Source organism: Ovis canadensis, chromosome 3 (genome assembly GCF_042477335.2).
Source record: "Ovis canadensis isolate MfBH-ARS-UI-01 breed Bighorn chromosome 3, ARS-UI_OviCan_v2, whole genome shotgun sequence".
NCBI lineage: Eukaryota > Metazoa > Chordata > Mammalia > Artiodactyla > Bovidae > Ovis > Ovis canadensis.
This window is the reverse complement of record NC_091247.1, coordinates 33,494,770-33,520,801: the sequence shown is the minus strand read 5'-3', so window position 1 is coordinate 33,520,801 and position 26,032 is coordinate 33,494,770. Positions and strand designations below refer to the sequence as shown.

General features: G+C 38.8%; 2 protein-coding genes across 3 annotated transcripts in view; one reads left to right on the top strand and one right to left on the bottom strand.

Moving 5' to 3' along the window:
* HADHB (hydroxyacyl-CoA dehydrogenase trifunctional multienzyme complex subunit beta) overlaps positions 1-13,039 on the bottom strand; it is a 29,730-nt gene extending 16,691 nt beyond the window's left edge. Inside the window, exons 1-5 of one of the 2 annotated variants that reach the window (XM_069582830.2) lie at positions 12,109-12,408; positions 10,285-10,345; positions 7,474-7,548; positions 7,321-7,365; positions 4,949-5,048 (exon numbers count right to left, since the gene is read on the bottom strand). In XM_069582830.2, the coding sequence (XP_069438931.1) occupies positions 4,949-5,048; positions 7,321-7,365; positions 7,474-7,540 (212 nt within the window). In that variant the 5' untranslated portion in view covers positions 7,541-7,548; positions 10,285-10,345; positions 12,109-12,408. Of the gene's footprint in view, positions 1-4,948; positions 5,049-7,320; positions 7,366-7,473; positions 7,549-10,284; positions 10,346-12,108 lie in introns of both variants that reach the window. The other variant, XM_069582829.2, reaches the window with a different exon arrangement.
* Positions 11,573-26,032, top strand: part of HADHA (hydroxyacyl-CoA dehydrogenase trifunctional multienzyme complex subunit alpha) — a 44,653-nt gene continuing 30,193 nt past the window's right edge. Inside the window, exons 1-6 of the mRNA XM_069582822.1 lie at positions 11,573-12,586; positions 18,026-18,067; positions 18,161-18,231; positions 19,467-19,600; positions 24,487-24,625; positions 25,892-26,011. Of these exons, the coding sequence (XP_069438923.1) occupies positions 12,520-12,586; positions 18,026-18,067; positions 18,161-18,231; positions 19,467-19,600; positions 24,487-24,625; positions 25,892-26,011 (573 nt within the window). The 5' untranslated portion in view covers positions 11,573-12,519. The remainder of the gene's footprint in view (positions 12,587-18,025; positions 18,068-18,160; positions 18,232-19,466; positions 19,601-24,486; positions 24,626-25,891; positions 26,012-26,032) is intronic.

Genomic DNA, 26,032 nt, shown 5'->3' with positions numbered 1-26,032 from the left:
TGTTTCCACTATTTCCCCATCTATTTGCCATAAAGTGATGGGACCAGATGCCATGATCTTTGTTTTCTGAATGTTGAGCTTTAAACCAACTTTTTCACTCTCCTCTTTCACTTTCATCAAGAGGCTTTTTAGTTCCTCTTCACTTTCTGCCATAAGGGTGATGTCATCTGCATATCTGAGGTTATTGATATTTCTCCCAGCAATCTTGATTCCAGCTTGTGCTACCAAACGCTTTAATAAAAAATGTTTTTCATTCTATTTGAAATATCTAAAGAAATGAGCTAACCATAAGCTGCTATTAATATAAAAGCACTTAACATCATTCCAAACAAAGAAACAGTGTGACTTTGGTCTTTGTCATCCTTAAAACTCTGACAAGTCTTGACTCCTTTTAAGCTAAAAACTGAACAAAAATCCTGCCCACTGTTCAGCATGACATAATGGCAAATATTCTTTAAAACTAAAACCCATTGTTTTAAGTCCCTTTTATTTTAAAAAAATTCATTAGTTATTTTGTGATGTCTAAAGGGACATGAGGGATATATTAGGACTTTTAAAGAAAACTTTGATTTAAAGTTATCTCAGGTTTTACCAAGAATTGGAAAGACAGAACAGAGTTCCTCCATACCCTTCACCCTGCTTCCTCTAATGCTAATCTTATGTAAACATGATGCACTTGTCAAAACTAAGAAATTAACACCAGCACAATACTACCCTCTAAGCTTGATCTGACCTCATCAGTTTTTCCACTAATTCCCTATGACTGGTCTGTTCCAGGTTCCAATCTATGCACTTACTTATGCTTCCTTAATCTCCTCCAATGTGTGACAGTTTCTTAGTCTTTCCTTATCGTCCTTGACCTTGACACTTGGAAGACTGGGGTTATGGACATCAGGGAAGAGTATCACAGAAGTAAAATACCCTCTGCTTCTTATCAGAGTGAACGTGATAGCAACACAACTTCTTTCTAGCGATATTAACTCGATCACTTAGTTGAAGCAGTGTCTGCCAGTTTGCTTCACTATTTTTCCCTTTCTGAACTCAGTTCATTAGAAGAGAGTCACTTCTGGCCCTTACTCAAGGGAAGAATTAAGTTCCACTTCCTAGTGGGAAAAGTAACAAAGAATTTGTGGACACGTGTTAAAATCCTCACAGTAGTTAATAAATATTTCGAGGGAGAGAATTGAGACTATGCCAATATCTTGTTCCTTCTTAACCTTTCTCACCCACTAATTTTAGCATTCATTCCTAGATCCTGGTTGCAGCAGCTATTCTTGTGATGATTTATCTGTTTTCCTATTTATTAATTGAAACTCTTCAAGAAAGACTTGTCTTTTCTCTTTTCTTTATTCAATCATTTATTTATATCAGATTGGATTCATAGATATCTCATGTTTTGAGTTATAGTATAACATTATACTATTGTAATTTATTTTATTAATCAAATTTTCCTAATTTTTGTCATTGGAAGTTATTTTAGGTTGGCCCTGTGTTTTTTTGACATGCCCCCTTTTTTAAGCATTTCTTTACTTTCTGGAACTATGAAATGTTCCAGATGCATCTGGATTAAATAAGAATATTTATTCTTTAAATTCCTGAAAATCAAAACCTAAAAATTCAGAAATGTTTTTATTTTTACTGTGAATCACTAGAAGAACCATCAGTGATTTTAAAAATCTTTTATAGGGAAAACCAGTTCCCTATAGAGCAGAGTAACTTGGGCAAAAGTGTATCAATTTTAAAATGTCTAAACAACAATTATCTATCATTTTACAATTTTTCTTCTCATGCTCCTATAACTCCCTCTTAGCCAGGATGCTGAAAGATTCCCACATGCCACTGCTGGAGTATATTCCTAAGAGTGCTTCCAAAATACTTCTAAAATACCTATAGGTCTTTCAAGTGACACAAGTTGAAAGCAAAGCTTCTTCAAATTAAACAGAAGAAGATCTTTTTCCATCTAGAAAATTATTTTCTATTTTAGAAGACTCATTTGTTACCTCAATCATAAGATTAATAATATGATTTAACTATTTGTCTTCTTTATAAATTCTCTCTGTATTATTTTTAGTCGTTTTTGTTTTGCACATGAATAGTACCTTAAAATTTTTATTCCTTCTTCTCTATTAACTATATTTGCCTACCATTACTCAACCTTCTTCTCTGTGCTACTAAATTACTCATGAACTTTATCTTCTTCCTCAATTAGGATTCTAAATTAAACTAAAACATAATAATAAAAAATAACAAAAGAATATAGCCTATACCAATGTGCTGAATATCTCAAATTTCACCTTTGATAGTTTGATACCAACTATCAAAGGAAATGTGTAAATGATATCTTTGAGCATGTTCATATTTTTTTAACAGCTAGTAAAACAGTTAGAATCAAACTTCTACACAGTATACAAACAGCCTTTACCAAAAAATGGCCTTTCTAGTCAATAATGTTCTTCTCTTGATGGAAGTTTCTTTTTCTACCCTGCTGCTGCTAAGTACAACAAGGATCCACTCTGCTGCTAAAGCTTCTTATGCTTACTACTGCTGTGTCCATACAAGAAAGTTATTATATTGAGAAAAGAGAGTGAAGAATCTTCACCATTTACTTACCTAAGAAGATATTCTCTAGGTCCTAAATCACTATTTAAAAATGAACGTTTCTTGTTTCTGTATGTACATGCATGCATGCATGCACAGACATATACATACACACATGCACACACAAGTCCGTATCTTCCATAAATGGTGGCGTTATACACAATGCTCTAAACTTGGCTTTTTACACCTAACACATCTTCAAGGTTTTTTTCATTAGTATAGAAAGGTCTCATTATTTTTAGCAGATACTCAACTTTTCTTAGCTTGTTTTTAAGTTAGTGACTGCTAGTTCAAAACATGAACATCAAAACAATCTTAACAGAATACAACTAATGTTTCATTTAATTTTCACTTAGTTCCCAAAGTCCATCATCAACTTTTAGAAAGACTGGGCCTCAGCTGGGAACAGAAAAGGAGAAAGGAAGTCTAGGGGAACAGTAGTTAGGTTCTGGGGGACTTGAGGGTTGGTCTAGGACCATTGTTATTCCATACATCTGGGGTTGTGCTGTACCAGGATTTGGACCAGTCCATCAATTCCAATTCTGGTAACTTCCAGAAAGCCAAAGCAGCAGATTAAAGTCCCTTCAAGATGCCCACGGCCTCAGTATTTAAACTTCTGAAGAGGCATAGAAACAATGTACTTCTCTCCAGATGAGGAAAGGGCATCTGTTGGAAGCAAGCTACCTAGTCCCACACTAGGTTTTCAAAATACAGCTAGTTCAGTCTAACACTATACTAGACTAGCTCATGAGAAAAGATGAAAAACAGATTCTGCCACTCTTATTTCACTACTGACTTGACTTATTCTGTATTAATTTCATGAAAATATTATTTATATATTAGTTGACTAGCAATATTATTAGGGGCTTCCTTGGTGGTTCAGATGGTAAAGTATCTCCCTGCAATCCAGGAGACCTGGGTTCAATGCCTGGGTTGGGAAAATCCCAGGAGAAGGGAATGGCAACCCACTCCAGTGTTCTTGCCTGGAGAATTCCATGGACAGAGGAGCCTGGCGGGCTACAGTCCACATGGTCGCAAAGAGTTGGACACGACTAAGTGACTAACACTTTCAGCAACAGTATTGCCTACTGGGTTAATTCACAAAGGTTCCTTTTGAAAACACCTTAAAAGAAGGAATACATAAACTATATGGGGTGATGGATGTGTTAATTAACTTGATTGCGGTAATCATTTCACAATGTATATACACATTAAATGTAGGTCAAAAAGCAACAGAACCAGATGTGGAACAATAGATTGGTTCAAAATTGAGAAAGGAGTACATCAAGGCTGTATATTGTCACTCTCCTTATATAACTTGTATGCAGAGTATATAAGTTATATCATGTGAAGTGCTGGGCTGGATGAATCACAGGCTGGCATCAAGATTACCTTGAGAAATATTAACAACCTCAGATATGCAGAGGACACCACCCTAATGGCAGAAAGCAAAAAGGAACTAAATAGCCTCTTGATGAAGGTGCAAGAGTGAAAAAGCTGGCTTAAACTTCAGCATTCAAAAAGTTAAGATTGTGGCATCCAGTCCCATCACTTCATGCAAACAGATGAGGAAAAAAATGAAAACAGTGACAGACTTTACTTTCTTGAGCTCCAAAACCACTCGGATGGTGACTGTAGCCATGAAATTAAAAGAAGCTTGCTCTTGGGAAGAAAAGCTATCAAACCTCGACAGTGTATTAAAAAGCAGAGACATCACACACTATAAGGACCTATGCCCACAAAGGTCCATATAGTCAAAGGTATGGTTTTTCAAGTAGTCATGTACAGGTGTGAGAGCTGAATCATAAAGAAGGCTGAGCGCCAAAGAATTGATGTATTCAAACTGTGGTGCTGGAGAAGACTCTTGACAGTTCCTTGGACAGCAAGGAGATCAAACCAGTCAATCCTAAATGAAATCAACCTTGATGATTCATTGGAATAACTGAGTTGAAGCTGAAGCTCCAAAACTTTGGCCACCTGATGCGAAGAGCCAACTCACTGGAAAAGATCCTGATGCTGAGAAAGACTCAGGGCAGGAGAAGGGGGCAACAGAGAATAAGATGGTTGGATGGTATCACTGACTCAAAGGACGTGAGCATGAGCAAACTCCAGGAGATAGTAAAGGACAGGGAAGCCCAGCGTGTTGCAGTCCATGGTACTGCAAAGAGTCGGACACAGCTTAGTAACTGAACAACAATATACATTGAATCATCACATTGTATACCTTAAAAAAAAATCACATTGTATAACCTAAATATATGCAGTTTTTATTTGTTTATCATACTTCAATACAGCTGGAGAAAAAAAAGAAGAAAAGTAATAACAAGTAACAGAATCATTTCATACTCACGAAGTGCCTGATAGCAAAAATGGCGTGCGAACACCATCCACTACCACAATATTCCTTATGTTGGGTTTGGCTAGGGTTTTTTTCGATTTAGTCTGAGAAGCTTTAAGATAAAGTTCAGAGAAAAATTAATTAAAATACAAGAAGTCAGGTAAGTTTTTATATTTTAAAAGATAGACATTCTAAGAGGAATTTTATCACTCCATGCCAAATTGCATTAGTCATTTACCAAACCACTACAACTAAAAAAAAAAAGGGATTAAGAAATTAGTGAGCATTTACAAGTTTCCAAATAAAATTTAAGGCAAATACAGAGATTATACCTAATGATAATATCGCTTATGCCATTAATAAATTGTTTTTATCAAGTGCTTGACAATCCATTTCACTGAAAGCAACCAATTAAGTCTGCCCTTAATACTAGAAGTTAGAATAACTGGTAGTGTTTTATTCTTCACATAGCTTAATACTCTTGCTTTTCTATGTAGAAATAAAGGCATCTGGTTGGTGACTACTGCAATTTGACAAAAACCTAGCATGCTTCCTGATTCTGTCTGACTTAATTTGTGCAGCTGTTTTGCAACATCTAAAGAGCAACCTTTCTCTAATGTTTTAATTAAAAAAATAAAACATGAGTGGTGGTTAAAAAAGAAATAAATAAATAATACTAAAATATGGAAAGTAAAACCCAAGTTCCCTCTTTAAGCCCTCTGCTGCCCTACTGCAAACTAAAGCCTGTTCAGCACGAGTACATTCCCTTTTCCTCCCATCAAATCAGCTGATCACATTCCTTTGTCTTACCATGTGCCCTCTTGCACCACTATCAACATCAATGTTAAAACAAACCACTTGTAGGACAGTGTTAAACACCAATAACATGACAAGACTTAAGTCTCACAAAGGTTTACAGTACAGTTGGGGAGAGAGAAATACAAAAACTGTTTAAGAGCAATATAAAGAAGAACATTCTAAATGCCAGAAAAATGGTATTTAACGTGGTATTCAACGTGACTTTCTCCCAGCTGGCAAGAAACAGATCTGTGTGACTGCAATAGGAATTTCTGAGTGAACATTAGAATTAGGTGAAAGGTGAAATGAGATGGAAAGGAATTATTATTATCCTTTGTGAGGTTAATACATACCTATATTCTAGTTAGAGTTTAAAAGCCAAAGAAAACATATTTTTTATATGACAACATGAAATTTTTCTAGGTGAGATTAAGTAACAGACCCCTGGGAATATACTATATGTAAAGCAATATAAAAATATCATCTTGTACTTCCACTGAATTTACAGATTTCAAAGTGTTTGAGATATCTTAAAAACTACTTGAGGTTAACATGGCTAAAATTATTATTTGTTAAATAAAAAAACTATAAAGCAGGGAAACGACATGATCAGTTCAAGGTCAAACTGCCCAGAAAGAAGTAGAACTGAATCAAAGCAGAGTTCTTCTGAATCTTGGTATTTTTTCTATTAAGTTATTATCCAAGTAGAAATACCATAATAAGACCAAAATCAGAAGTCATAGATCAATATAGGACCCAGGCAAGTGAATATAAAAAACTACAGCAGGTTCTGCAAAAGTATGTATTCAACAGTGAAGAAGTCTAATCTGTTGGGTTTACCAAGGGTCTAAAAGACCACATAGTATCAACAAATTTCCTTCTTTTTTCATTTCATATTGACTAAACAACCTTCTTTTATTAACTAGTCCCACAGTCACACCTATTTCAGGTATGCATCCTCTTGCACATGGACTAAGAAGATACTCAGTAACAGAAGCCTGTCACTGAAAGTGTAAAAAGTTAACTTTTGGCTCCACAACAGTCTCCAGACTATCTGGAGACTAATCATCTTTAGGACTGGGGCTTCCCTGGTGGCTTAGTGGGAAAGAATCCACCTGCAAATGCAGGAGACACGGGTTAGATCCCTGGGTCAGGAAGAGCCCCTGGAGGAGGAAATGGCAACCCACTTCAGTATTCTTGCCTGGGACAATCCCATGAACAGAGGAGCCTGGTGAGCTACAACCTGTGAGGTCACAAAGAGTTGGACGTGAGTGACTCAGCACACATGCATCTTTAGGACTGACAGGCAGTAGCTGAGCAAACTCAGAACCTCAGTGACTCCATAGGCTCCAGATCCCAGAAAGAAGCCTCCAGCCAACATCCTCAAGCCCACCTTACACCATGTACTATCATTAATGATTGGTCCTGTGTTATTTTAATTTGAAGGCAACAGTGATGTTCTTATTGACCATGAAAAGGGGAGAGTTAGCAAATTAGTTTTGGTTTTTATTCAAAATTCACAAATCTAGATCCTATAATCTAACTTTTAAATCAGAAATATTTTTATTTTTTACAAATTACTGTACCTGCGGCAGCTTGTACCTGGGAGGAACTGCTCAGAGGTCTCATACCTGGAAGACAAAATCAAGTGTTTACAAAAAGCAATATAATTCCATGTTTGCACAAGATGCTTACACATTCAAATCTAATCTTAAAAAGAAAGAACAAATGAAACTTACAAAATCTGAGGGCCCATTTTGATGTATTGGGAAGATTTTTAAAAGTGTAAGTCAAGAGGGAAGTCATTCTGAAATCTGAAAAAGAAAACAAAAAGACTTTCTGACTTATTTGAACAACCTGTACTTTATACTGTAGGCTATGATCTCTGATATCTCACCCATGGTTATTATAAAATACTTAAAAATTTACTCTATTACCAACTACCTTTCCCCTAATATTATAGCTATGTTGACATAGCTTTCACAGTATGCAAACCACTAATCTAATCATTAATCTAATTCTCACAAGGACCTGTGAAGTAAGCATGATTATTGTACTTTTTTAAGAGATGAGAAACTGAAGCATACAGGAATTGAGTAACTAGTAAGAGGCAGAGCTATGATTTGAAGCCAGACAGTCTAGCTCCAGCAGTATTCTCACCTAGAGAATCCCATGACAGAGGAGCCTGGCGGCTACAGTCCATAGGATCACAAAGAGTTGGACATGACTGAAGCAACTGAGCACGCACGCATGCTAGCTCCAGAGTTTATGTTTTTCTCTAGGGTCAAAGGGGTAGAGACTGTTGGACAGGATCAGGAAGCCACCAATGTGACTTTCCTGATTTTGATGGTTGTATTGTGATGATGTAGAATGCCTTGTGGAATATTTGTATTTGAAGGGGATACACACTAAAGTATTCAAAGATAGTACAGTATCACTTCTTACCTGATATAAGAAAAAAAGTTCATACACTACACTTGCTACTTTTTTATAAGCTTGATATTATTTAAAAATAATAAGAATACAAAACTCCTACATATTAAAACGTATTTAAAATATACTAAAACATTTTCCTAAATTCCCCATAATGAGTTCCTATGAAACAGTAAGAAAAAATGGGCAAAGGATATGAAAAAAGTGTTCATGGAAATGGAAACACAAATGGCTCTTAGATACATGTTCAATCCAACTCATAAAAGAAATACAAATTACAGCCGCACAGAGGTATACTATTTGACTTAGAGGTCTGACAGTCACTGTGTGGTAGAGGCTGCACAAACAGGCTCTCTCATATACTGCTGCTGAGTATAAACTGCTGCACCTCCACAGGTACATTCCTATGGAGGGCAATTTGGCAATTAACTTTCAAAAAATTACAGCTACACCTAACTTCTGACCAGTAATTCCACTTCTCTGAATTTTTATTTACATGGTTGGTCTGTGTAAACAAAGAATACATCAGAAGTAATGAGATGTCACTTTTTAGATTCAGCTGTAAGAGATCCTGCAGTTCTCATTTTGGTCTGTCTCTCAGATCACTCGCTCCAGGAGAAGGCAGCTGGCACATCAGGAACAGCCCCACGAAGAGGCTCTCATGATGAGGTAGGAGGATGACGCCTCCTGTCAACAGTCATGTGAGCGAGCTTGGAAGTGGATCCTCTAGCACAGACAAGTTTTCAGATGACTACAGGCCTGGACAACATTCTGACTGCAACCTCATGAGAAACTCTAAGCCAGAACAACCCAGCCAAGTCACTCCAGATTCCTGACACTCAGAAACTGTATGAGATAACAAATTTTTATTGTTTTAAGCTACTAAATTTTGGAGTAATTTGTTACACAACAATTGTTGTTTGTTGTTCAGTCACTAAGTCATGTCCGACTCTTTGAAATCCCATGGACTGCAGCGTGCCCCATCCTTCACTACGTCTCAAGAGTTTGCTCAAATTCATGTCTGTTGAGTTGATGTTATCTAATCTCATCTCATCCTCTGCTACCTCCTTCTTCTTTTGCCGTCAATCTTTCCCAGCATCAGGCTCTTTTTCAATGAATGAGCTCTTCCCAATAGATGGCCAGAGTATTAGAGCTTCAGCATCCAATGAAAATTCCTTCCAATGAATATTCAGGGTTGATTTCCTTTAGGATTGACTGGTTTGATCTCCCCGCAGTCCAAGGAACTCTCAGGAGTCTTCTTTAGCACCGCAATTTGAAAGCATTACTTTTTGGCACTCAGCCTTCTTTGTGGTCCAACTCTATACAGCAATAGCTAATATAAAAGCCTTGTTTAATTTCTCTTAGGTCTTCATAGACTAAAAAGAGATGTCCTGTGGCTTCCAAAAAGAAAAAAAAAATCACATTTACCAAATATATGGATTGAAAAGAGGAGTCCAACCTCTAGGCTCACCAGCTTATATATATTCAACGACTCTGGCCAGGAAGACACAAACTGGCCCATGAGATGAGGACCACTTTATCCAGAAGCAACATTTGATGCCACCTGAGTCTGGAATTCAAGTCTTCATAAGCAAAGCTTATTTCGAAATAAAATTCATGAAAACAGTCAAGAAAATGCTGACTGAAAAAAAAGAGAGGCCTTGCTCAAATGGATATCAAAACTTTCTACAAAGCACCAGGAATTAAACAGTGCTGATCCTCAAGGAAATCAGTCCTGAATAATCATTGGAAGGACTGATCCTGAAGCTGAAACTCCAATACTTTGGCCACCCGATGCAAAGAACTGACTCATTGGAAAAGACCCTGATGCTGGGAAAGATTAAAGGCAGAAGGAGAAGGGGACGACAGAGGATGAGATTGTTGGATGGCATCACCAATTCGATGGACATGAGTTTGAGTAAGCTCCAGGAATTGGTGATGGACAGGGAAGCGTGCTACAGTCCATGAGGTTGCAAAGAGTCAGACACGACTGAGTGACTGAACTGAACTGAATCAACAGAATAGGATGTAGTAAGTTCAGAAGCATACTCCTGTGTATGAGAACTTATTATATAATAAAGAAAACATTTCAAATAAGTGGGAGAAAGATGACTTACTCAATAGATTTGCTGGTGAAATGTCTAACCACTTGGAAAAAAATTAGATCCATAGCTCACACTGTAAGTACAAATTACAGATGTATTAATCTAAATATACACTTCTTAACCTGCTAAAAGAAAATATCAGAGAATATTTTTATAATCTTAGATGGGGAAAGGTTTCCAAAATATGGGATAAAACCCAGAGGCCATAATGGAAAGTAACTAAAAAATCTGATTAAATAAGCATTTAAAATATCTACACAATAAAAGATACTAAAATAAAGTTAAAAGGCTAACAATAGATTCAGAGAAAACATTTGTAACATAGAAAACAAAGGGTTAAAACCCATACTCCATAAAGAGTTATACTTGTGCTTGCTATTAGTATCAGTAGGTGATGGTATAAAGGTTTTTAGTTCCCCTTTATGAAAGCCACAGTGAGAAAAATAACATTTCTGTCCTTGATGGAGCTTACAATTTTGCTCAGAGTACAAGAAACAAAAAAGTCAAAGAGTCAAACAGTGACCTAAATCAGGGGCTGTTAAACTACAACCCATGGGCCTCTAGCTAATAATAGAGTGCACATTTTTAAAGAGTTGTAGAGCAAAATAAAACAAGGAATATATGGCAGAGATCAATGTGGGTTATAAAGCCTAAACTATTTACTATCTGGCCCTTTACAGAAAAAGTTTGCCATTCCTGATCTAAACAATAAGTACTACACTGAATTAAATGAAGAAAAAGCATTGCATAGGCAGGACAAGCTTTGAACTGTAAAAACCTTATAAGTTGGAGGGCCTTTGGTGATCATCAAGAATCCTTTCTTGCAAATTAAGAGGTCACTGCTCATCCAGATTCTGCTTAACGTGCTCACGGGGATGGAAGACTCACTATTTGACTTGAGCTTTAAACAGAAACCTCTCTTCTTCCCATACTCCTCAATTCAGTCTCGGCTTCCCTGCCATTTCCCCTGCCTCTTCCTTCTCTCTCTCCTAAGGAACAGACAATCTGGTGAAAAGTGGCACAAATTTATGCCCGAATCTGGCTCTGCCACCTAGCAAATAATTTATATAAATCTCCATGCCCCCCAAATTTTACCTATAAAACGTAAGTAACAATTTGGGAATCGTGAGGATTAAATGAGATGGCGGTGAAACGACCTAGAGGGTCCTCAACATCAGTTTTTGGAATCAATTAATTTATTCCAGGGCTCAAGCGTCTCTCTCCAGCACAAAAACTGCTATTATGCAGTGCAGAGCTCTTGACTAGAAGTTAGTAGACACAGGCTACCACCTGTGGCCATGGGTAAACTGACTCTGATTCTTGGGCTTCACCGATGCAGTGAAGGAGATGAAAGACCAGATGATCTTCGGTTCCCTTCTGGATTAGAAAATGATCTTGAGCCTTGGCTGTCGGAGCCGGACACAGGAAAAAAAGTCACACAACCGTGATCCACCCTCGGAAGAATAAAAGGGGTAAACTCCTGGCCCTGTTCCGATTCTCAATAGCCGCCGACCTGCCTACAGGCAAAATAGGGGATACAACACCACTGGAACACAAGACAGCGCTGTAAACCGACACACACAAGTTCGTTAACTTGCGGTGATAAATTAAAAGGCATAGGCGACATCGTTGCTCGGAGCTATAGTCAGAACGCTAGGCCAAATTACTGCCCAAACTGCACTGGTACCGGAGACCCGGATTGAGAAACTTCCTTCCGCTCCCTAGAACTCCAGGGAGTGGAGACCAGGCGGCCGCGGGCACAGGCGTAGCAGGCGGGAAACTGCGGACCCCGCCGGAGAAAGGGCAGGCGGTAGCCGAGCGCACGCCCCTTCTCACCTTAGGTCTCGTCGGCTGAGTCTCCAGCTGCAGGCAAGGCTCCGGCCCGAATGACAGGACCCGACGGGTACCAAGAGGCGGGGCCTCCCTGGAAAAGACCCCTCGCGGGCCTCACAGGCCTCCCTGCCTGCCCGCCGGCTGCCTGACTGGAAAATACGGAAGGCTGTCCTCTCTGCGCTTTCTTCCTTCCCTGCGGAGGAAGTGTCCTTTTTTTTCGGCTAACGGGGCGTTAGCCGGAGGCGAAGGGCAAGGTTAAGGAGCCGGCGGCACTCGTCATCGGGGTTTCAGTCGCGGGTTTTCAGTCAGGCAGTACGTCGGCCGCCTGGCCAGTGCTAGGCTGCGAGAAGAAAAGTCCTCTACTCGGCTGCCCGCATTTGAAGGGCTTTCCACTTTCGTCCGCTCCCACTCAAGATGGTGGCCTCTCGAGCAATTGGCAGCCTCAGCCGCTTTACTGCCTCCAGGACGCTCCGCTGCTCAGGTGAGGCCTGGTTGAAGGCACCCCACCGCCCTGGGCCAGAGCTCCTGCGGAGACCCGGGAGCCGCGTCTCCCCGTGGCTGCCGCCTCCTTGCCGCGGCCCTGGATGAGGGGGAGTGATGCTGCTATGAGACCCGGTCTCATTCCCTGGCGCAGCGACTGACATTTTCTCTCTCGTTTTGAGTCCTGCAGCGATTTCAGGCTTCGTAACCCCTAACGTCTGTGAGTCTTGTCCACCCGGTCTGGCATTTTCCGTAGGTCTCCTCTTACTTTCTTTAATGATGGCCTTGAACCTGTCCCTACTGGAGGACTAAGAGGACAAGGACAGTCCAATCTGTCACATCTTTGTGCTTCACTGCACCTTGACTGTAACGGGGAGCATCTTATTTACTTCTTGTATGAAATTAACCAGCCTTGCGGATGGCTGCCATTCCCTACGCCTTTCCCTCACAACCTTTTTACCTATTACCACACTAGATGGAGGAACCTGGTAGGCTGCAGTCCATGGGGTCACTAGGAGTCGGACACGACTGAGCGACTTCACTTTCACTTTTCACTTTCCTGCATTGGAGAAGGAAATGGCAACCCACTCCAGTATTCTTGCCTGGAGAATCCCGGGGATAGGGGAGCCTGGTGGACTGCCATCTATGAGGTCGCACAGAGTCGGACACGACTGAAGTGACTTAGCAGTAGCACACTTCAACAGGAAGCTCAACTCTTGCAGCTCCAGTAATTCCAGTGTGAATGTATAATATGTAGAATTTCAAGAGGCAGATTCTGCAACTTTCCAGAAGAAGGACTTAAAAAAAATGCAGATACCTTGTATCTTAAGGAACAAGATGTTAGATAATTTTACCAACTATTTCTACCCTTGTTTCTGACTATACCCAGTTAGCTTGCATTAGCTGTATTGTCTTTTTCTCTTCAAACTGGCAGTGAAACAGTTAAAGTGGGTGCTTGTGAAAAATTAAGCATTTTCCTTCTCTCTCAAATCTGTAAGGTGAAATGTGACTTTTTATCGCATGTTGTACTTAATATCGGTTAACTAGAAATATAATTTATAAAATGCCTTCCTCCTTCTGAATCACTGTATGTTGTTTTTAGAGGCATGCCTTTACTGTAAGGAACTAATTTTGAATGTTTGAACCTTTTCTGCTTTGTTATTTCGACCAGTGTTTTTAGTCTCCACGGGACTGCTCTGTATGTGTGTGCATACCTGTCATAACACTACAGAAAATTGAAATGTTGCAAAGACTGGGGGAAAGGATTAAGCAAAAAATAATCACCCTTTCTCTTACTGCTCACATACCTACTGTTAGTATTTGGTCATGGAGTTTGATTGTTTGATTGTTTTCCACATTTTTGGTTTAACACTTTAAAATTATCAGATGTATATTTTTGAACTTCTCTTTCATTGATTTTAAGGTAATGCAATTAAAAACATTAGTTTTGGAATGTGACTTCTCAGTTTCAATCTGGCTCTGCCTTTTACCCACTGGTGACCTTACCCTTTGGTGACCTTGGGCAAGTCATTTCTATGTCTGTTTTCTCATTTGTGAAATGGGGAATAATACCACCTTGTGAGCTTTAAAGGGCGTATTTTAGGTGTAAAGCAGTTTTTCATGGAGTAAGTGCTATTATTATTAATAAATATTAGCTATTAACTCTTCCCTGCCCTGAAGAACTATGATTTTATATATCTGAGATTTTTTAAGTAATTTTTACATTTTACATGTGTGATAGTTACAAGCTTAGTTTTTCCATATTTTTTGTATAGAAATATAGATACACATGTGTATCTATATTTTGCATTCTGTTTTAACCTATAAGAAAATATGGCTGAGGGGAGAGATAAATTGGGGGATTGGTACTGACATACACATGCTACTATATGTAAAACAGATAACTAATAAGAACCTGATATAAAGCTCAGGGAACTCAGTACTCTGTAGTGACCTATATGGAAATAGAATCTAAAACAGAGTGGATACATGTATGTGTATAACTGATTTACTTTGTTGTACAGCAAAAACTAAGATAATATTGTGTTGATAAATCAACTATACTCTAATAAAAATTAATTTAAATTTTCTTAAAGAAAATATGACTTATTAGTTATTGCCACTCCAGTACTCTTGCCTGGAAAATCCCATGGACAGAGGAGCCTGGTAGGCTGCAGTCCATGGGGTCACACAGTCTGACATGACTGAAGCAACTTAGCAGCAGCAGCAGCCCCTTTTAGTAACAATGTATAAATTTTGAAAAAAAAAAAAAAGGCCTAGAAAGTGAATTTAAAATTACCTGCACCCCTGGATTGCCATTTAGACTGAAAAGACTAACACTAATTAAAAGTCTGTGCCTAGGTAGTGCCAGACTTTTAATGAGACTATGATATTTAATGGTGGATGATTAAAATTCTTCACAGTGATTTGTACTTCTTGAAGTTTTAACCCATTCCTGCATGAGTGCTATAATTCTGAGTATGACTATCAAATGAAGATCACATCTTGATCAAGATATCTTAATTCCCACTTTTATTCTCTGCCCCCCACTCTATTCTAAATCTGAATTCCTAATTACATAAGTAGTAGAATAATTTCTCAGGTAATGAATTGAAGGCAGATATCTTAGCAGATGGTGTATATTTAAATTTGACTCTTACTTACATAATCCTGTCCCTTCACCAGGACCAGATATTGAGAAAAACTGTTGATTGTTAAAACCATAATAACATGTTCATATTTGAAATATGTATCAGCATAATCCAGCTGTCTCCACTGCTATAGTCTTAGGTCTTGTAGATATCTTCTTGAGTTAAAATGATTAAAAAGTAGAGTAAAGGGTTCTCTCTCTTTTGCTGGCGTGGGAAATATGGGTGAAAGTTCACCCAGCTGCTCTGAAGTAAGCTCTCCTAGGTAGGTTAGTGAGTAAGGCTGTATTCTAAAAGCAAAGCTACCCTGTATTTCAACTTGATTTAGTTTATTGTGATTTGGAATTGTTTTTCAATTCAGATATGGTTGTATATTTGCTGATTTTTCTCTTTTTTTGTCTCTTGATTTAGAGGAGGTTTTGTGTATGTCTCTATGGGTTTGGAGGGGATGGCACAAAGGCAGGTTGGTGGGTGAGAGTTTATGATTTATAAGTTAGTGAGCACAAACCTGCTGTCTCCAATATTTAGTCTTCAGAATTACAACCCGTGTCCTTCCACCTGCTCTATTTTCTTTTTTTTCTTAGGTGCGTATCTTCTAACATATTTATGTTTCTTGTTTTTTATCTGTCTTTCCACCTCATCTCTCTCACCCTGCATTCCTAATCAGTTCACACTCACTAATTCAGTTTACCCTGTTCTAGTTGTAATTGCTTATTACCTGGCTCCCCTCCCACAGAGTGTTTACTTTATTGGCAAACTCTCTTTTCATGCCAAACCTATTTTCACCTCCTCCACAGAGACAGGGATTTTTATCTTGCTGCTCACTCTGGGTGCCTAAAGCAGTTCTGATAGACTGCACTAGACTGTAGTTGTGCAATGAATGACTCCGAGATGATGTTGGAGGAGACTGCAGTTTACTTGGGGGAAACAGCTGCTACAGATTCAGTGATTAGCTAACCAAACAGTGAGTAATAAAGATAAAAATTGGGGCAGGGAAGGGAGAGATTGTCGTAGACAGAATCTCAAAATAAGGCTTTGTGAAACTGTGATACTGTGATGTTGGAGAAGACTCTTCAGAGTCCCTTGGACTGCAAGGAGATCCAACCAGTCCATCCTAAAGGAGAACAGTCTTGGGTGTTCATTGGAGGGACTGATGTTGAAGCTGAAACTCCAATACTTTGGCCACCTGATGAGAAGAGCTGACTCATTTGAAAAGACCCTGACGCTGGGAAAGATTGAAGGCAGGAGGAGAAGAGGACGACAGAGGATGAGATGGTTGGTTGGTATCACCAACTTAATGGACACGGGTTTGGGTGAACTCCAGGAGTTGGTGATGGACAGGGAGGCCTGGCATGCTGCAGTTCATGAGGTCGCAAAGAGTTGGACACAACTGAGCAACTGAACTGAACTGAACTGATATAAAGGAGGAAGAGTGATAAATACAGATGATACAGATCGCAAATAATGGAAAAACAAAAGGAAGTTTATCCTTAGTGAAATAGAGGCACTGGAGATTGAGGAGATGGCTGGCTTCTCCTATCTTAACTTACTTTAGTGTAGCACTTTGATTTACAGGTACTGTTAGAATCATTACATCACTTCTATCTTTGTAAGAACACTGAAATGCTCTAAGAGACTTATACATGGCCATACAGCTAGTGAATGGTAAACTTGATGGTTGAACCCAAGGCTTGGGACTCTCAGGTCCTTTGTCTTTGCCCTGTGAGTACTCGTTTGGGTTGATTAAAGAAAAAAATGCAGACAGGACCGGTGATCACCCCACTGTGGTTCTGGCGCCATCTACAATTTTCTTTCTTTAATAGCATGTCATTTGGCCTTTAAGGCAGTACAAAGCTACTTCTTTCTGTCTTCGTGTCCCCTCCTTTAAAGAACTACAGGATGGAGAGACACACAGAGTCTCTGATGCGCCTTGATTTTACTTTTCATGACACTGGAAAGTCCATCTCTCCATAAAAATGCAAGAGGACCTGGCTGGAGAATGTGCTTGAGATACATTTGGAACTGACATTACAGATTGCTTTGTATCAATAGATTACTTATTGCCTTAATGCAAATTTATGATCTTACAGTTACAGACGTCAGGAATGAGTCTTACTGGGCTGAAATCAGAGGTATTGGCAGGGCTGAGTTCATTCTGGACACTCTAAGGGAGAATCCGTTTCCTTGCTTTTTCTAGCTTCCAGAGGCTGCCTGCATTTTTTGACTTCTTCATACCCAGCAGAGTGCGTTCTCATGCTGCCATCTTCTGGTTCTTTTGCCCTTTTCTGCTCCTCTATAATTACACTGTATAGCTGAATAATCCAGGCTAATCTCCCTGTATTAAGGTCAGCTAATTAGCCACCTTCATTCCATTTGCATCCTTTATCTCCATTTGCCATATAACCTAACATACTCAATTTCTGGGCACATGGACATCCTTGAGAGGCCATTCTTCCAACTACCACATTTAGTATCCAGATAATCATATGACCTGATAATTGAAACAAAAAAGATACAGTAATAGTCACAATAATGATCTGGAACACTTTGTTCTAAGTTTGGTTTTCTTGTTGTTGTAAACTCCAGCTTTGTTATATGTAGCAGGTATTACAGAGATTCATGAATTTCATGAATTTGAACAAACTCCAGGGGATAGTGGAGGACAGAGGAGCCTGGCATGCTACAGTCCATGGGGGTCACAGAGTTGGACACGACTTAGCACCTGAACAACAAACAACAAATAGAAATTCTGTTTTGAAAATAACTAATTGTGAAATACATTTTTCTTACAGGTTATATTTGCCGCAGTTTTACAAGGGCCTCTGCTCTGCTGAGTAAGTTTGATTTCTCACTAATGTGCTTTCATTGCTTTTTATACTTATTTAGCCATAAATATGTTTACAAATAAGTTTTCCTTCTCTTTTTAGCCAGAACCCATATTAACTATGGAGTCAAAGGGGATGTGGCAGTTATTCGAATTAACTCACCCAATTCAAAGGTACCTAATTTAATTTACTGCAGTTTATTTCTACTCACTGCATTCATTAATGCATTCCTGAATGGCAGAGAAATAAATCTCATGAGTTTACAGTTTTGATAGAGTTTGAGAACTTGCCCACAGGATGCAGTTTTCTGCAGCAGACATCCTTGTTTAAGAAGTCTTTCTAGTTCACTGTGGAGGTGTCAGATTAACATCAAGGATTAATACATGCCTTCTGTTAGACTGTAGAATTATAAGATGGTTTATTAGATAGGAAGCCAAGTGCAAGCTTTGTTTATAAGAATTAAAATTGACCTTCTTAACTGTGAGGTTCTTATGTCAACTTTCTTAACCTGCCTGACATGAGTATAGTAAGTTGACTGAGTTAAATTAAGGTTCCTGAGGGCCTTGAGTGACTTGGTGCAGTTCATGTTATCAGAAATCAAATTCAACTCAAAGTGGGGCTTCATTTGTTTTTGGCAACTTCAACAAAATATGCAGCATTAATCCAGTCTTTTGCCAAGAAAAGCTATGTTTGAGGAGCTCATGCTTTCCCCCCACCTAAAGTTGCTGTAAAGATTTCCTGTTTCAGAAATCTTATTATCAGAGACCTAAATGAAGTAGGAGGACCTAGATGTAAGCAATTAACAACTAACACAAATTAAGGAAAGAGCCAGTCCCCCTCCCTAGAGTGAAGTTGGCACTTACTGAGCAGTGATTCAGACTTACGGTATTTTTTCAGTATTTTCTAAGTTAAGCATTTTTCCTGAACACAAAAATAACAAATGCCTATGGTCGGACATTTGAAAGCAATTAAGAGGAAAATAACAATCATTCATACTCCAAACCCCAAAATAACCACTTTTAACATTTAGTCTAGTTTCAACAAACAGTATTCTAAAAATTAAGATCATACTATTTGTCTAATTTTGATTCTTTTTTTCCCTTAACATTATACAAATTTTTTTCCATGCTGATAAATGTAGACTTACTTTATAGCCTGCATATGATTCAAACTCTTAGGAATATGAGTTCCTCCTTTAAGGAGAACTATTTTTAGAGGGAGGCATTGGCCAAAGCACCTGAATAAACAGCTGCTGGCTTGTTAGTTTGTTTATTTCCCTGTTTCTTTTAACAGTGTATTTTTCCTGGGTAAATATATTTCCTGTAATCAAAATAGCCTTGGGTGGTGATTTGTATGTCTACTACTTCAAATTTAAACCATTAGATTTATGTGTATTTCCCTTCGGCAGGTGAATACTCTAAGTCAGGAACTGCATTCAGAGTTCATGGAAGTAATGAATGAAGTCTGGTCTAGCAGTCAGATCAGAAGTGCCGTCCTTATCTCAACAAAGCCAGGCTGCTTCATTGCAGGTGCTGATCTGAAGTAAGTTTCAGAAAATTTGAAATCACCTTTTATCTTGGCTAATGGTATGTTTTTTAGGCCTTATTGTTTCTCATTTGAAAATAAAGTAGAAGTAAATTTTCTCTGAAAGTTACTTTTTGTGTTATTTTCATGAATATAAATAAAGTTGATAAAGAAAGAGAGGCTTGTTGCTTAAACCTTATAAGACTGAATTCAGCCTTTCTTTAAAGAAATTGAAAGTAGTTCAAGAAGCAGTATTTGAGCAGAATAAAAAAATTACTATAAAACCAAACTAACAATGAGATGCCTCTTTTTTCTGTCTGTCTGACCAGCAAACATTTAAAAGTTTGAAAATATTATGTTAGCAAAGACTTGGGAAAATGAGAAAGTTGAATGTTACTAGTAGGACTGAAAATTGGTATCGCCACCTTGGAGAGCAATTTGATAAAATTTAGTAAAACTGAAAATACACGTGTCATATAATTGAGAGATACCTCTTCTAGGTATGTATGCTGGAGAAATCCCATCCTTTGTTTTTAAGGACCCATACATGCATAAGGATGTTCAGTCCTGTGTAATTTACAATAGTGAAGAATTTGAAACAAACTAAATCTTAGTCATAAGGGAAATAGATATGTAAATGTGGAATATTCTTAAGATAAAATGCTACAAAAACAATTCAAAGGATCTAACTAGATCTACAGCATAATGTTAGAACTTAAAAATATGTTAAAGAAACAAAGCAACTTGCAGAATATTTGGTACAGTATATAGTTTATATATAAACATTTTAAAACAACACATAAAATACTTCTCTGTATTATTCATGGATACAAATACATAGCTGGTCTGAAGATTGTACCGCAAGTATATGATAATGGATGTTTCAGGGTAAATGAAGTAGCTGATGGAACTTGAGGAGGTCAGAGAGTACTTTACCAATACAGCTAATATTTTCTTTCTTTTTCTTCATGATATATGTATAATAACTTTTTTGCACTTTAAAGCAAAAATAAGGAGAGATGATGTCTTAGTGTTTGTTTAATGTGTTAAAATGTTGACAGTTGTTAATTCTATAAAAAATAGGTATTTGTTTTATGATTCTTTGCAGTTTAGGCAATGATAGCCAGCATTATTGGCTTAGCAATTTGTGTTTAAGGTACTTGTATATTTTTAAACTTTGTTCAATATGGCTGTGAGGAGATACCCCACATCCAAGGTAAGGAGCAGCAGCTGTGCTTTGCTAGAACAGCTGTGAAGATACCCCACCTCCAAGGTAAGAGAAACCCAAGTAAGACAGTAGGCGCTAAGAGAGGGCATCAGAGAGCAGACAGACTGAAACCACAATCACAGAAAACAAGCCAATCTGATCACATGGACCACAGCCTTGTCTTAACTCAATGAAACTAAGCCATGCTGTGTGGGGCCACCTAAGATGGACGGGTCATGGTGCAGAGGTCTGACAGAATGTGGTCTGCTGGAGAAAGGAATGGCAAACCACTTCATTAGCCTTTGCCTTGCTTCATTCTGTACTCCATGAATTTTCCTGAGGGCCTTGAATGACTTGGTACAATTATATCTACTATTGTGGGCAGGAATCCCTTAGAAGAAATGGAGTAGCCATTATAGTCAACCAAAAAATCTGAAATGCAGTACTTGGATGCAATCTCAAAAACAACAAATGATCTCTGTTCGTTTCCAACACAAACCGTTCAGTATCACGGAAATCCAAGTCTGTGCCCCAACCAATAACGCCGAAGAAGCTGAAGTTGAATGGTTCTATGAAGACCTACAAGACCTTTTAGAACTAACACCCAAAAAAGATGTCCTTTTCATTATAGGGGACTGGAATGCAAAAGTAGGAAGTCAAGAAACACCTGGAGTAACGCAAATTTGGCCTTGGAGTACAGAATGAAGCAGGGCAAAGGCTAATAAAGTTTTGCCAAGAGAACACACTGGTCATAGCAAACACCCTCTTTCAACAACACAAGAGAAGACTCTACACATGGACATCACCGGATGGCCAACACTAAAATCAGATTGACTATATTTGTGGCCAAAGATGGAGAAGCTCTATACAGTCAGCAAAAACAAGACCGGGAGCTGACTGTGGCTCAGATCATGAACTCCTTATTGCCAAATTCAGACTTAAATTGAAGAAAGTAGGGAAAACCACTAGACCATTCAGGTATGACCTAAATCAAATCCCTTATGATTATATAGTGGAAGTGAGAAATAGATTTAAGGGACTAGATCTGATAGACAGAGTGCCTGGTGAACTATGGACAGAGGTTCGTGACATTGTACAGGAGACAGGGATCAAGACCATCCCCATGGAAAAGAAATGCAAAAAAGCAAAATGGCTGTCTGAGAAGGCCGTACAAATAGCTGTGAAAACAAGAGAAGCAAGCGCAAATGAAAAAAGGAAAGATATACTCATTTGAATGCAGAGTTCCAAAGAATAGCAAGGAGAGATAAGAAAGCCCTACTCAGCGATCAATGCAAAGAAATAGAGGAAAACAACAGAATGGGAAAGACTAGAGATCTCTTCAAGAAAATTAGAGATACCAAGGGAACATTTCATGCAAAGATGGGCTCAAGAAAGGACAGAAATGGTGTGGACCTAACAGAAGCAGAAGATATTAAGAAGAGGCGGCAAGAATACACAGAACTGTGCAAAAAAGATCTTCATGACCCAGATAATCACAATAGTGTGATCACTCACCTAGAGCCAGACATCCTGGAATGTGAAGTCAAGTGGGCCTTAGGAAGCATCACTACAAACAAAGCTAGTGGAGGTAATGGAATTCCAAAGTTGAGCTATTTCAAATCCTAAAAGATGATGCTGTGAAAGTGCTGCACTCAATATGTCAGCAAATTTGGAAGACTCAGCAGTGGCCACAGGACTGGAAAAGGTCAGTTTTCATTTCAATCCCAAAGAAAAGCAATGCCAAAGAATGCTCAAACTACCACACAGTTGCACGCATCTCACACACTAGTAAAGTAAGGTTCAAAATTCTCCAAACCAGGCTTCAGCAATACATGAACCATGAACTTCCAGATGTTCAAGCTGGTTTTAGAAAAGGCAGAGGAACCAGAGATCAAATTGCCAACATCTGCTAGATCATCAAAAAAGCAAGAGGGTTCCAGAAAAACATCTATTTCTGCTTTATTGACTATGCCAAAAAAGATGTCCTTTTTGGCATCTGTGGATGGAGACTGTGTGGATCACAATAATCTGTGGAAAATTCTGAAAGAGATGGGAATACCAGAGCACCTGACCTGCCTCTTGAGAAACCTGTATGCAGATCAGGAAGCAACAATTAGAACTGGACATGGGACAACAGACTGGTTCTAAATAGGAAAAGGAGTACGTCAAGGCTGTATATTGTCACCCTGCTTATTTAACTTATATGCTGAATACATCATGAGAAACGCTGGGCTGGAGGAAGCACAAGCTGGAATCAAGATTGCCGGAAGAAAGATCAATAACCTCAGATATGCAGATGACACCATCCTTATGGCAGAAAGTGAAGAGATCTAAAGAGCCTCTTGATGAAAGTGAAAGAGGAGAGTGAAAAAGTTGGCTTAAAGCTCAACATTCAGAAAACGAAGATCATGGCATCCGGTCCCATCACTTCATGGCAAATAGATGGGGAAACAGTGGCTGACTTTACTTTTTTGGGCTCCAAAATCATTGCAGAGGGTGATTGCATCCATGAAATTGAGACGCTTACTCCTTGGAAGGAAAGTTATGCCCAACCTAGAGAGCATATTAAAAAGCAGAGACATTCCTTTGTCAGCAAAGGTCCGTCTAGTCAAGGGTATGGTTTTTCCAGTAGTCATGTATGGATGTGAGAGTTGGACTATAAAGAAAGCCGAGCACTGAAGAATTGATGCTTTTGAACTGTGGTGTTGGAGAACTCCTGAGAGTCCATCCTAAAGGAGATTGGTCCTGGGTGTTCATTGGAGGGACTGATGCTGAAGCTTAAACTTCCATACTTTGGCCATCTGATGTGAAGAGCCGACTCATTTGAAAAGACCCTGATGCTGGGAAAGATTGAGGGCAGGAGGAGGAGGCGACGACAGAGGATAAGATGGTTGGATGGCACCACCGACTCAATGGACATGGGTTTGGGTAGACTCTAGGAGTTGGTGATCGACAGGGAGGCCTGGTGTGCATGGGGTTGCAAAGAGTCGGACACAACTGCACTGAATATTGTGTTCTCTTCTTTGTTTATGTACAGTAATTAGAAATTAATAGATATTCTGTTTATTTTTTGAAAAAAGCAGAGTTATCTACATCAAGGACTTTTTCTTTTGGCTTGGTTATTCCAGCCAAGCAAGACATTGATGTACCTAATAGTAGCCACCTAAATCCTTAGGAAAATACTTTCAGCTTCTGTGAGGCTAGCTGAGCCACTCCCAGCACACAGAATGACAGGAAATCAGTTATCTTTGATCAAAAATGAAAAACCCACAGCTTAAATGTGTTCAGAAACAGTTAAGTAGCAAATGAAGGAAACTGAAATTAAAGGATGTTGAGGAAACATTGTTGTAAGAGAAGCTTTTTTCTCTATCATTTCCACTGATGTTCAGTCTAAAAACTACTGACAATTAAAATGTTAAATCTGATCATGAAAATATTTATCAGAAGATGATTTGTAATCTAATGATTTGCTATCAAAGCAGATATAAATTATTCACCATGTTTTGTTCATGTTCCCTGAATTTTATAGAGAGGTGATGTCACTGATATTAGTGCTGAGACAAAATCATTCTTCTTAAACTTCTGAGTATTTGAAGACTCACTACCAAATATTGATATATGGTATAATAAGGTTATGGTGGATGAAGTACTGAACAGTGAGTTTTTTTTCTGTTCTCTGTTTTCATGTTTACTGTAGCATGTTAAATGCTTGTACAACCTCTCAAGAAGTAACCCAAATATCACAAGAAGCACAGAAAATGTTTGAGAAACTTGAGAAGTCCACAAAGCCTGTTGTGGCTGCCATCAATGGATCCTGCTTAGGAGGAGGACTTGAGGTACAGATTTCTTCCAGAGTCATTGAACCGCGGGCCAGCTCATTGTTGGGATCCACCAGCTGCAAACCTTTAGGCCACTGTTTTGCCTCAAGAAAAGCTCTTGAGGGCGAGTCAGCTTTTTCTGAGTCATTAAACTTCTGGATAGGTTTTTAGTCTTAGTCTCATGGCATTGAGCAAGCAAATCAGAGTGGCACGTTTTCATTTATAAATTGAGAAGAGTTGAACTAGATCCCTACGTTCCCTTTCAGTTCTAAAAAACCTTGTTCAAGTTTGCAAGGCAAAAATTCAGAAGTGCAGTTCATGCTCTTGAGCTACTTTAGTTGAGACAGTTAGCATATAGTGTATGTCATGTGTTCTGCGTGTAGTAAAGATGATAAATAACACAAGGTCTGAGAGGAGAGATACTTACCAGACTGGAACACATAGAAAAGAAGGAGGGAGGAAAATAAGAACATTTTTTGGACATTTATCACGTGCTGGGTTCTATACTAGCCACTTTCACACATTAATTAAGGAAAGCTGTGCTGCTGCTGCTGCTAAGTCACATCAGTTGTGTCCAACTCTGTGCGACCGCAGAGATGGTAGCCCACCAGGCTCCTCTGTCCCTGAGAGTCTCCAGGCAGGAACACTGGAGTGGGTTGCCATTTCCTTCTCCAGTGCATGAAAGGGAAAAGTGAAAGTGAAGCTGCTCAGTCATGTCCGACTCTTCGCGACCCCATGGATTGCAGCCCGCCAGGCTCCTCCATCCATGGGATTTTCCAGGCAAGAGTACTGGAGTGGGTTGCCATTGCCTTCTCCCAAGGAAAGCTGTATATGGTTCTAAAAGATAAGCAGAATTTGATTAACCAGAAAACAGTGGCAAAACATTCCACATGTGGCATGATGTGAGCAAAGACAAGGATAACAAAGCCTAATTAGGATACCATAAGTAGGCCTGCTTGACTGAAGAGTCTTTATAGGGTATAGGGCTTCTAAACCTGAAATACCTATATAATTGTATGTGCATTTTTCTATTGAAAATTTCCATACTTTTCAGCAGATTTTCAAGGGGATCTGCAGCCCTAAAGAGTTTAATAACTTAGGAAAGAGAAATGAAGGAAAGCCAGAAAGGTAAATTCTAGAAAGCATCAAATGCCAGCCTAACAAATTTCAGTTTATTCTGTGGGCACATTCCTGCTTAATAAGTAATTTTTAGACCCTCACATATCCTAAGATGCTATAAAACTACATTTTTTAACATTCTAATTTTCCTTCATTTGTTTGAAGCTTGCCATTTCATGCCAATACAGAATAGCAACAAAAGATAAGAAAACAGTATTGGGTTCCCCTGAGGTCTTACTGGGAATCTTACCAGGAGCAGGAGCCACACAAAGGCTGCCCAAGATGGTGAGTTTAAGATCTCAGTGT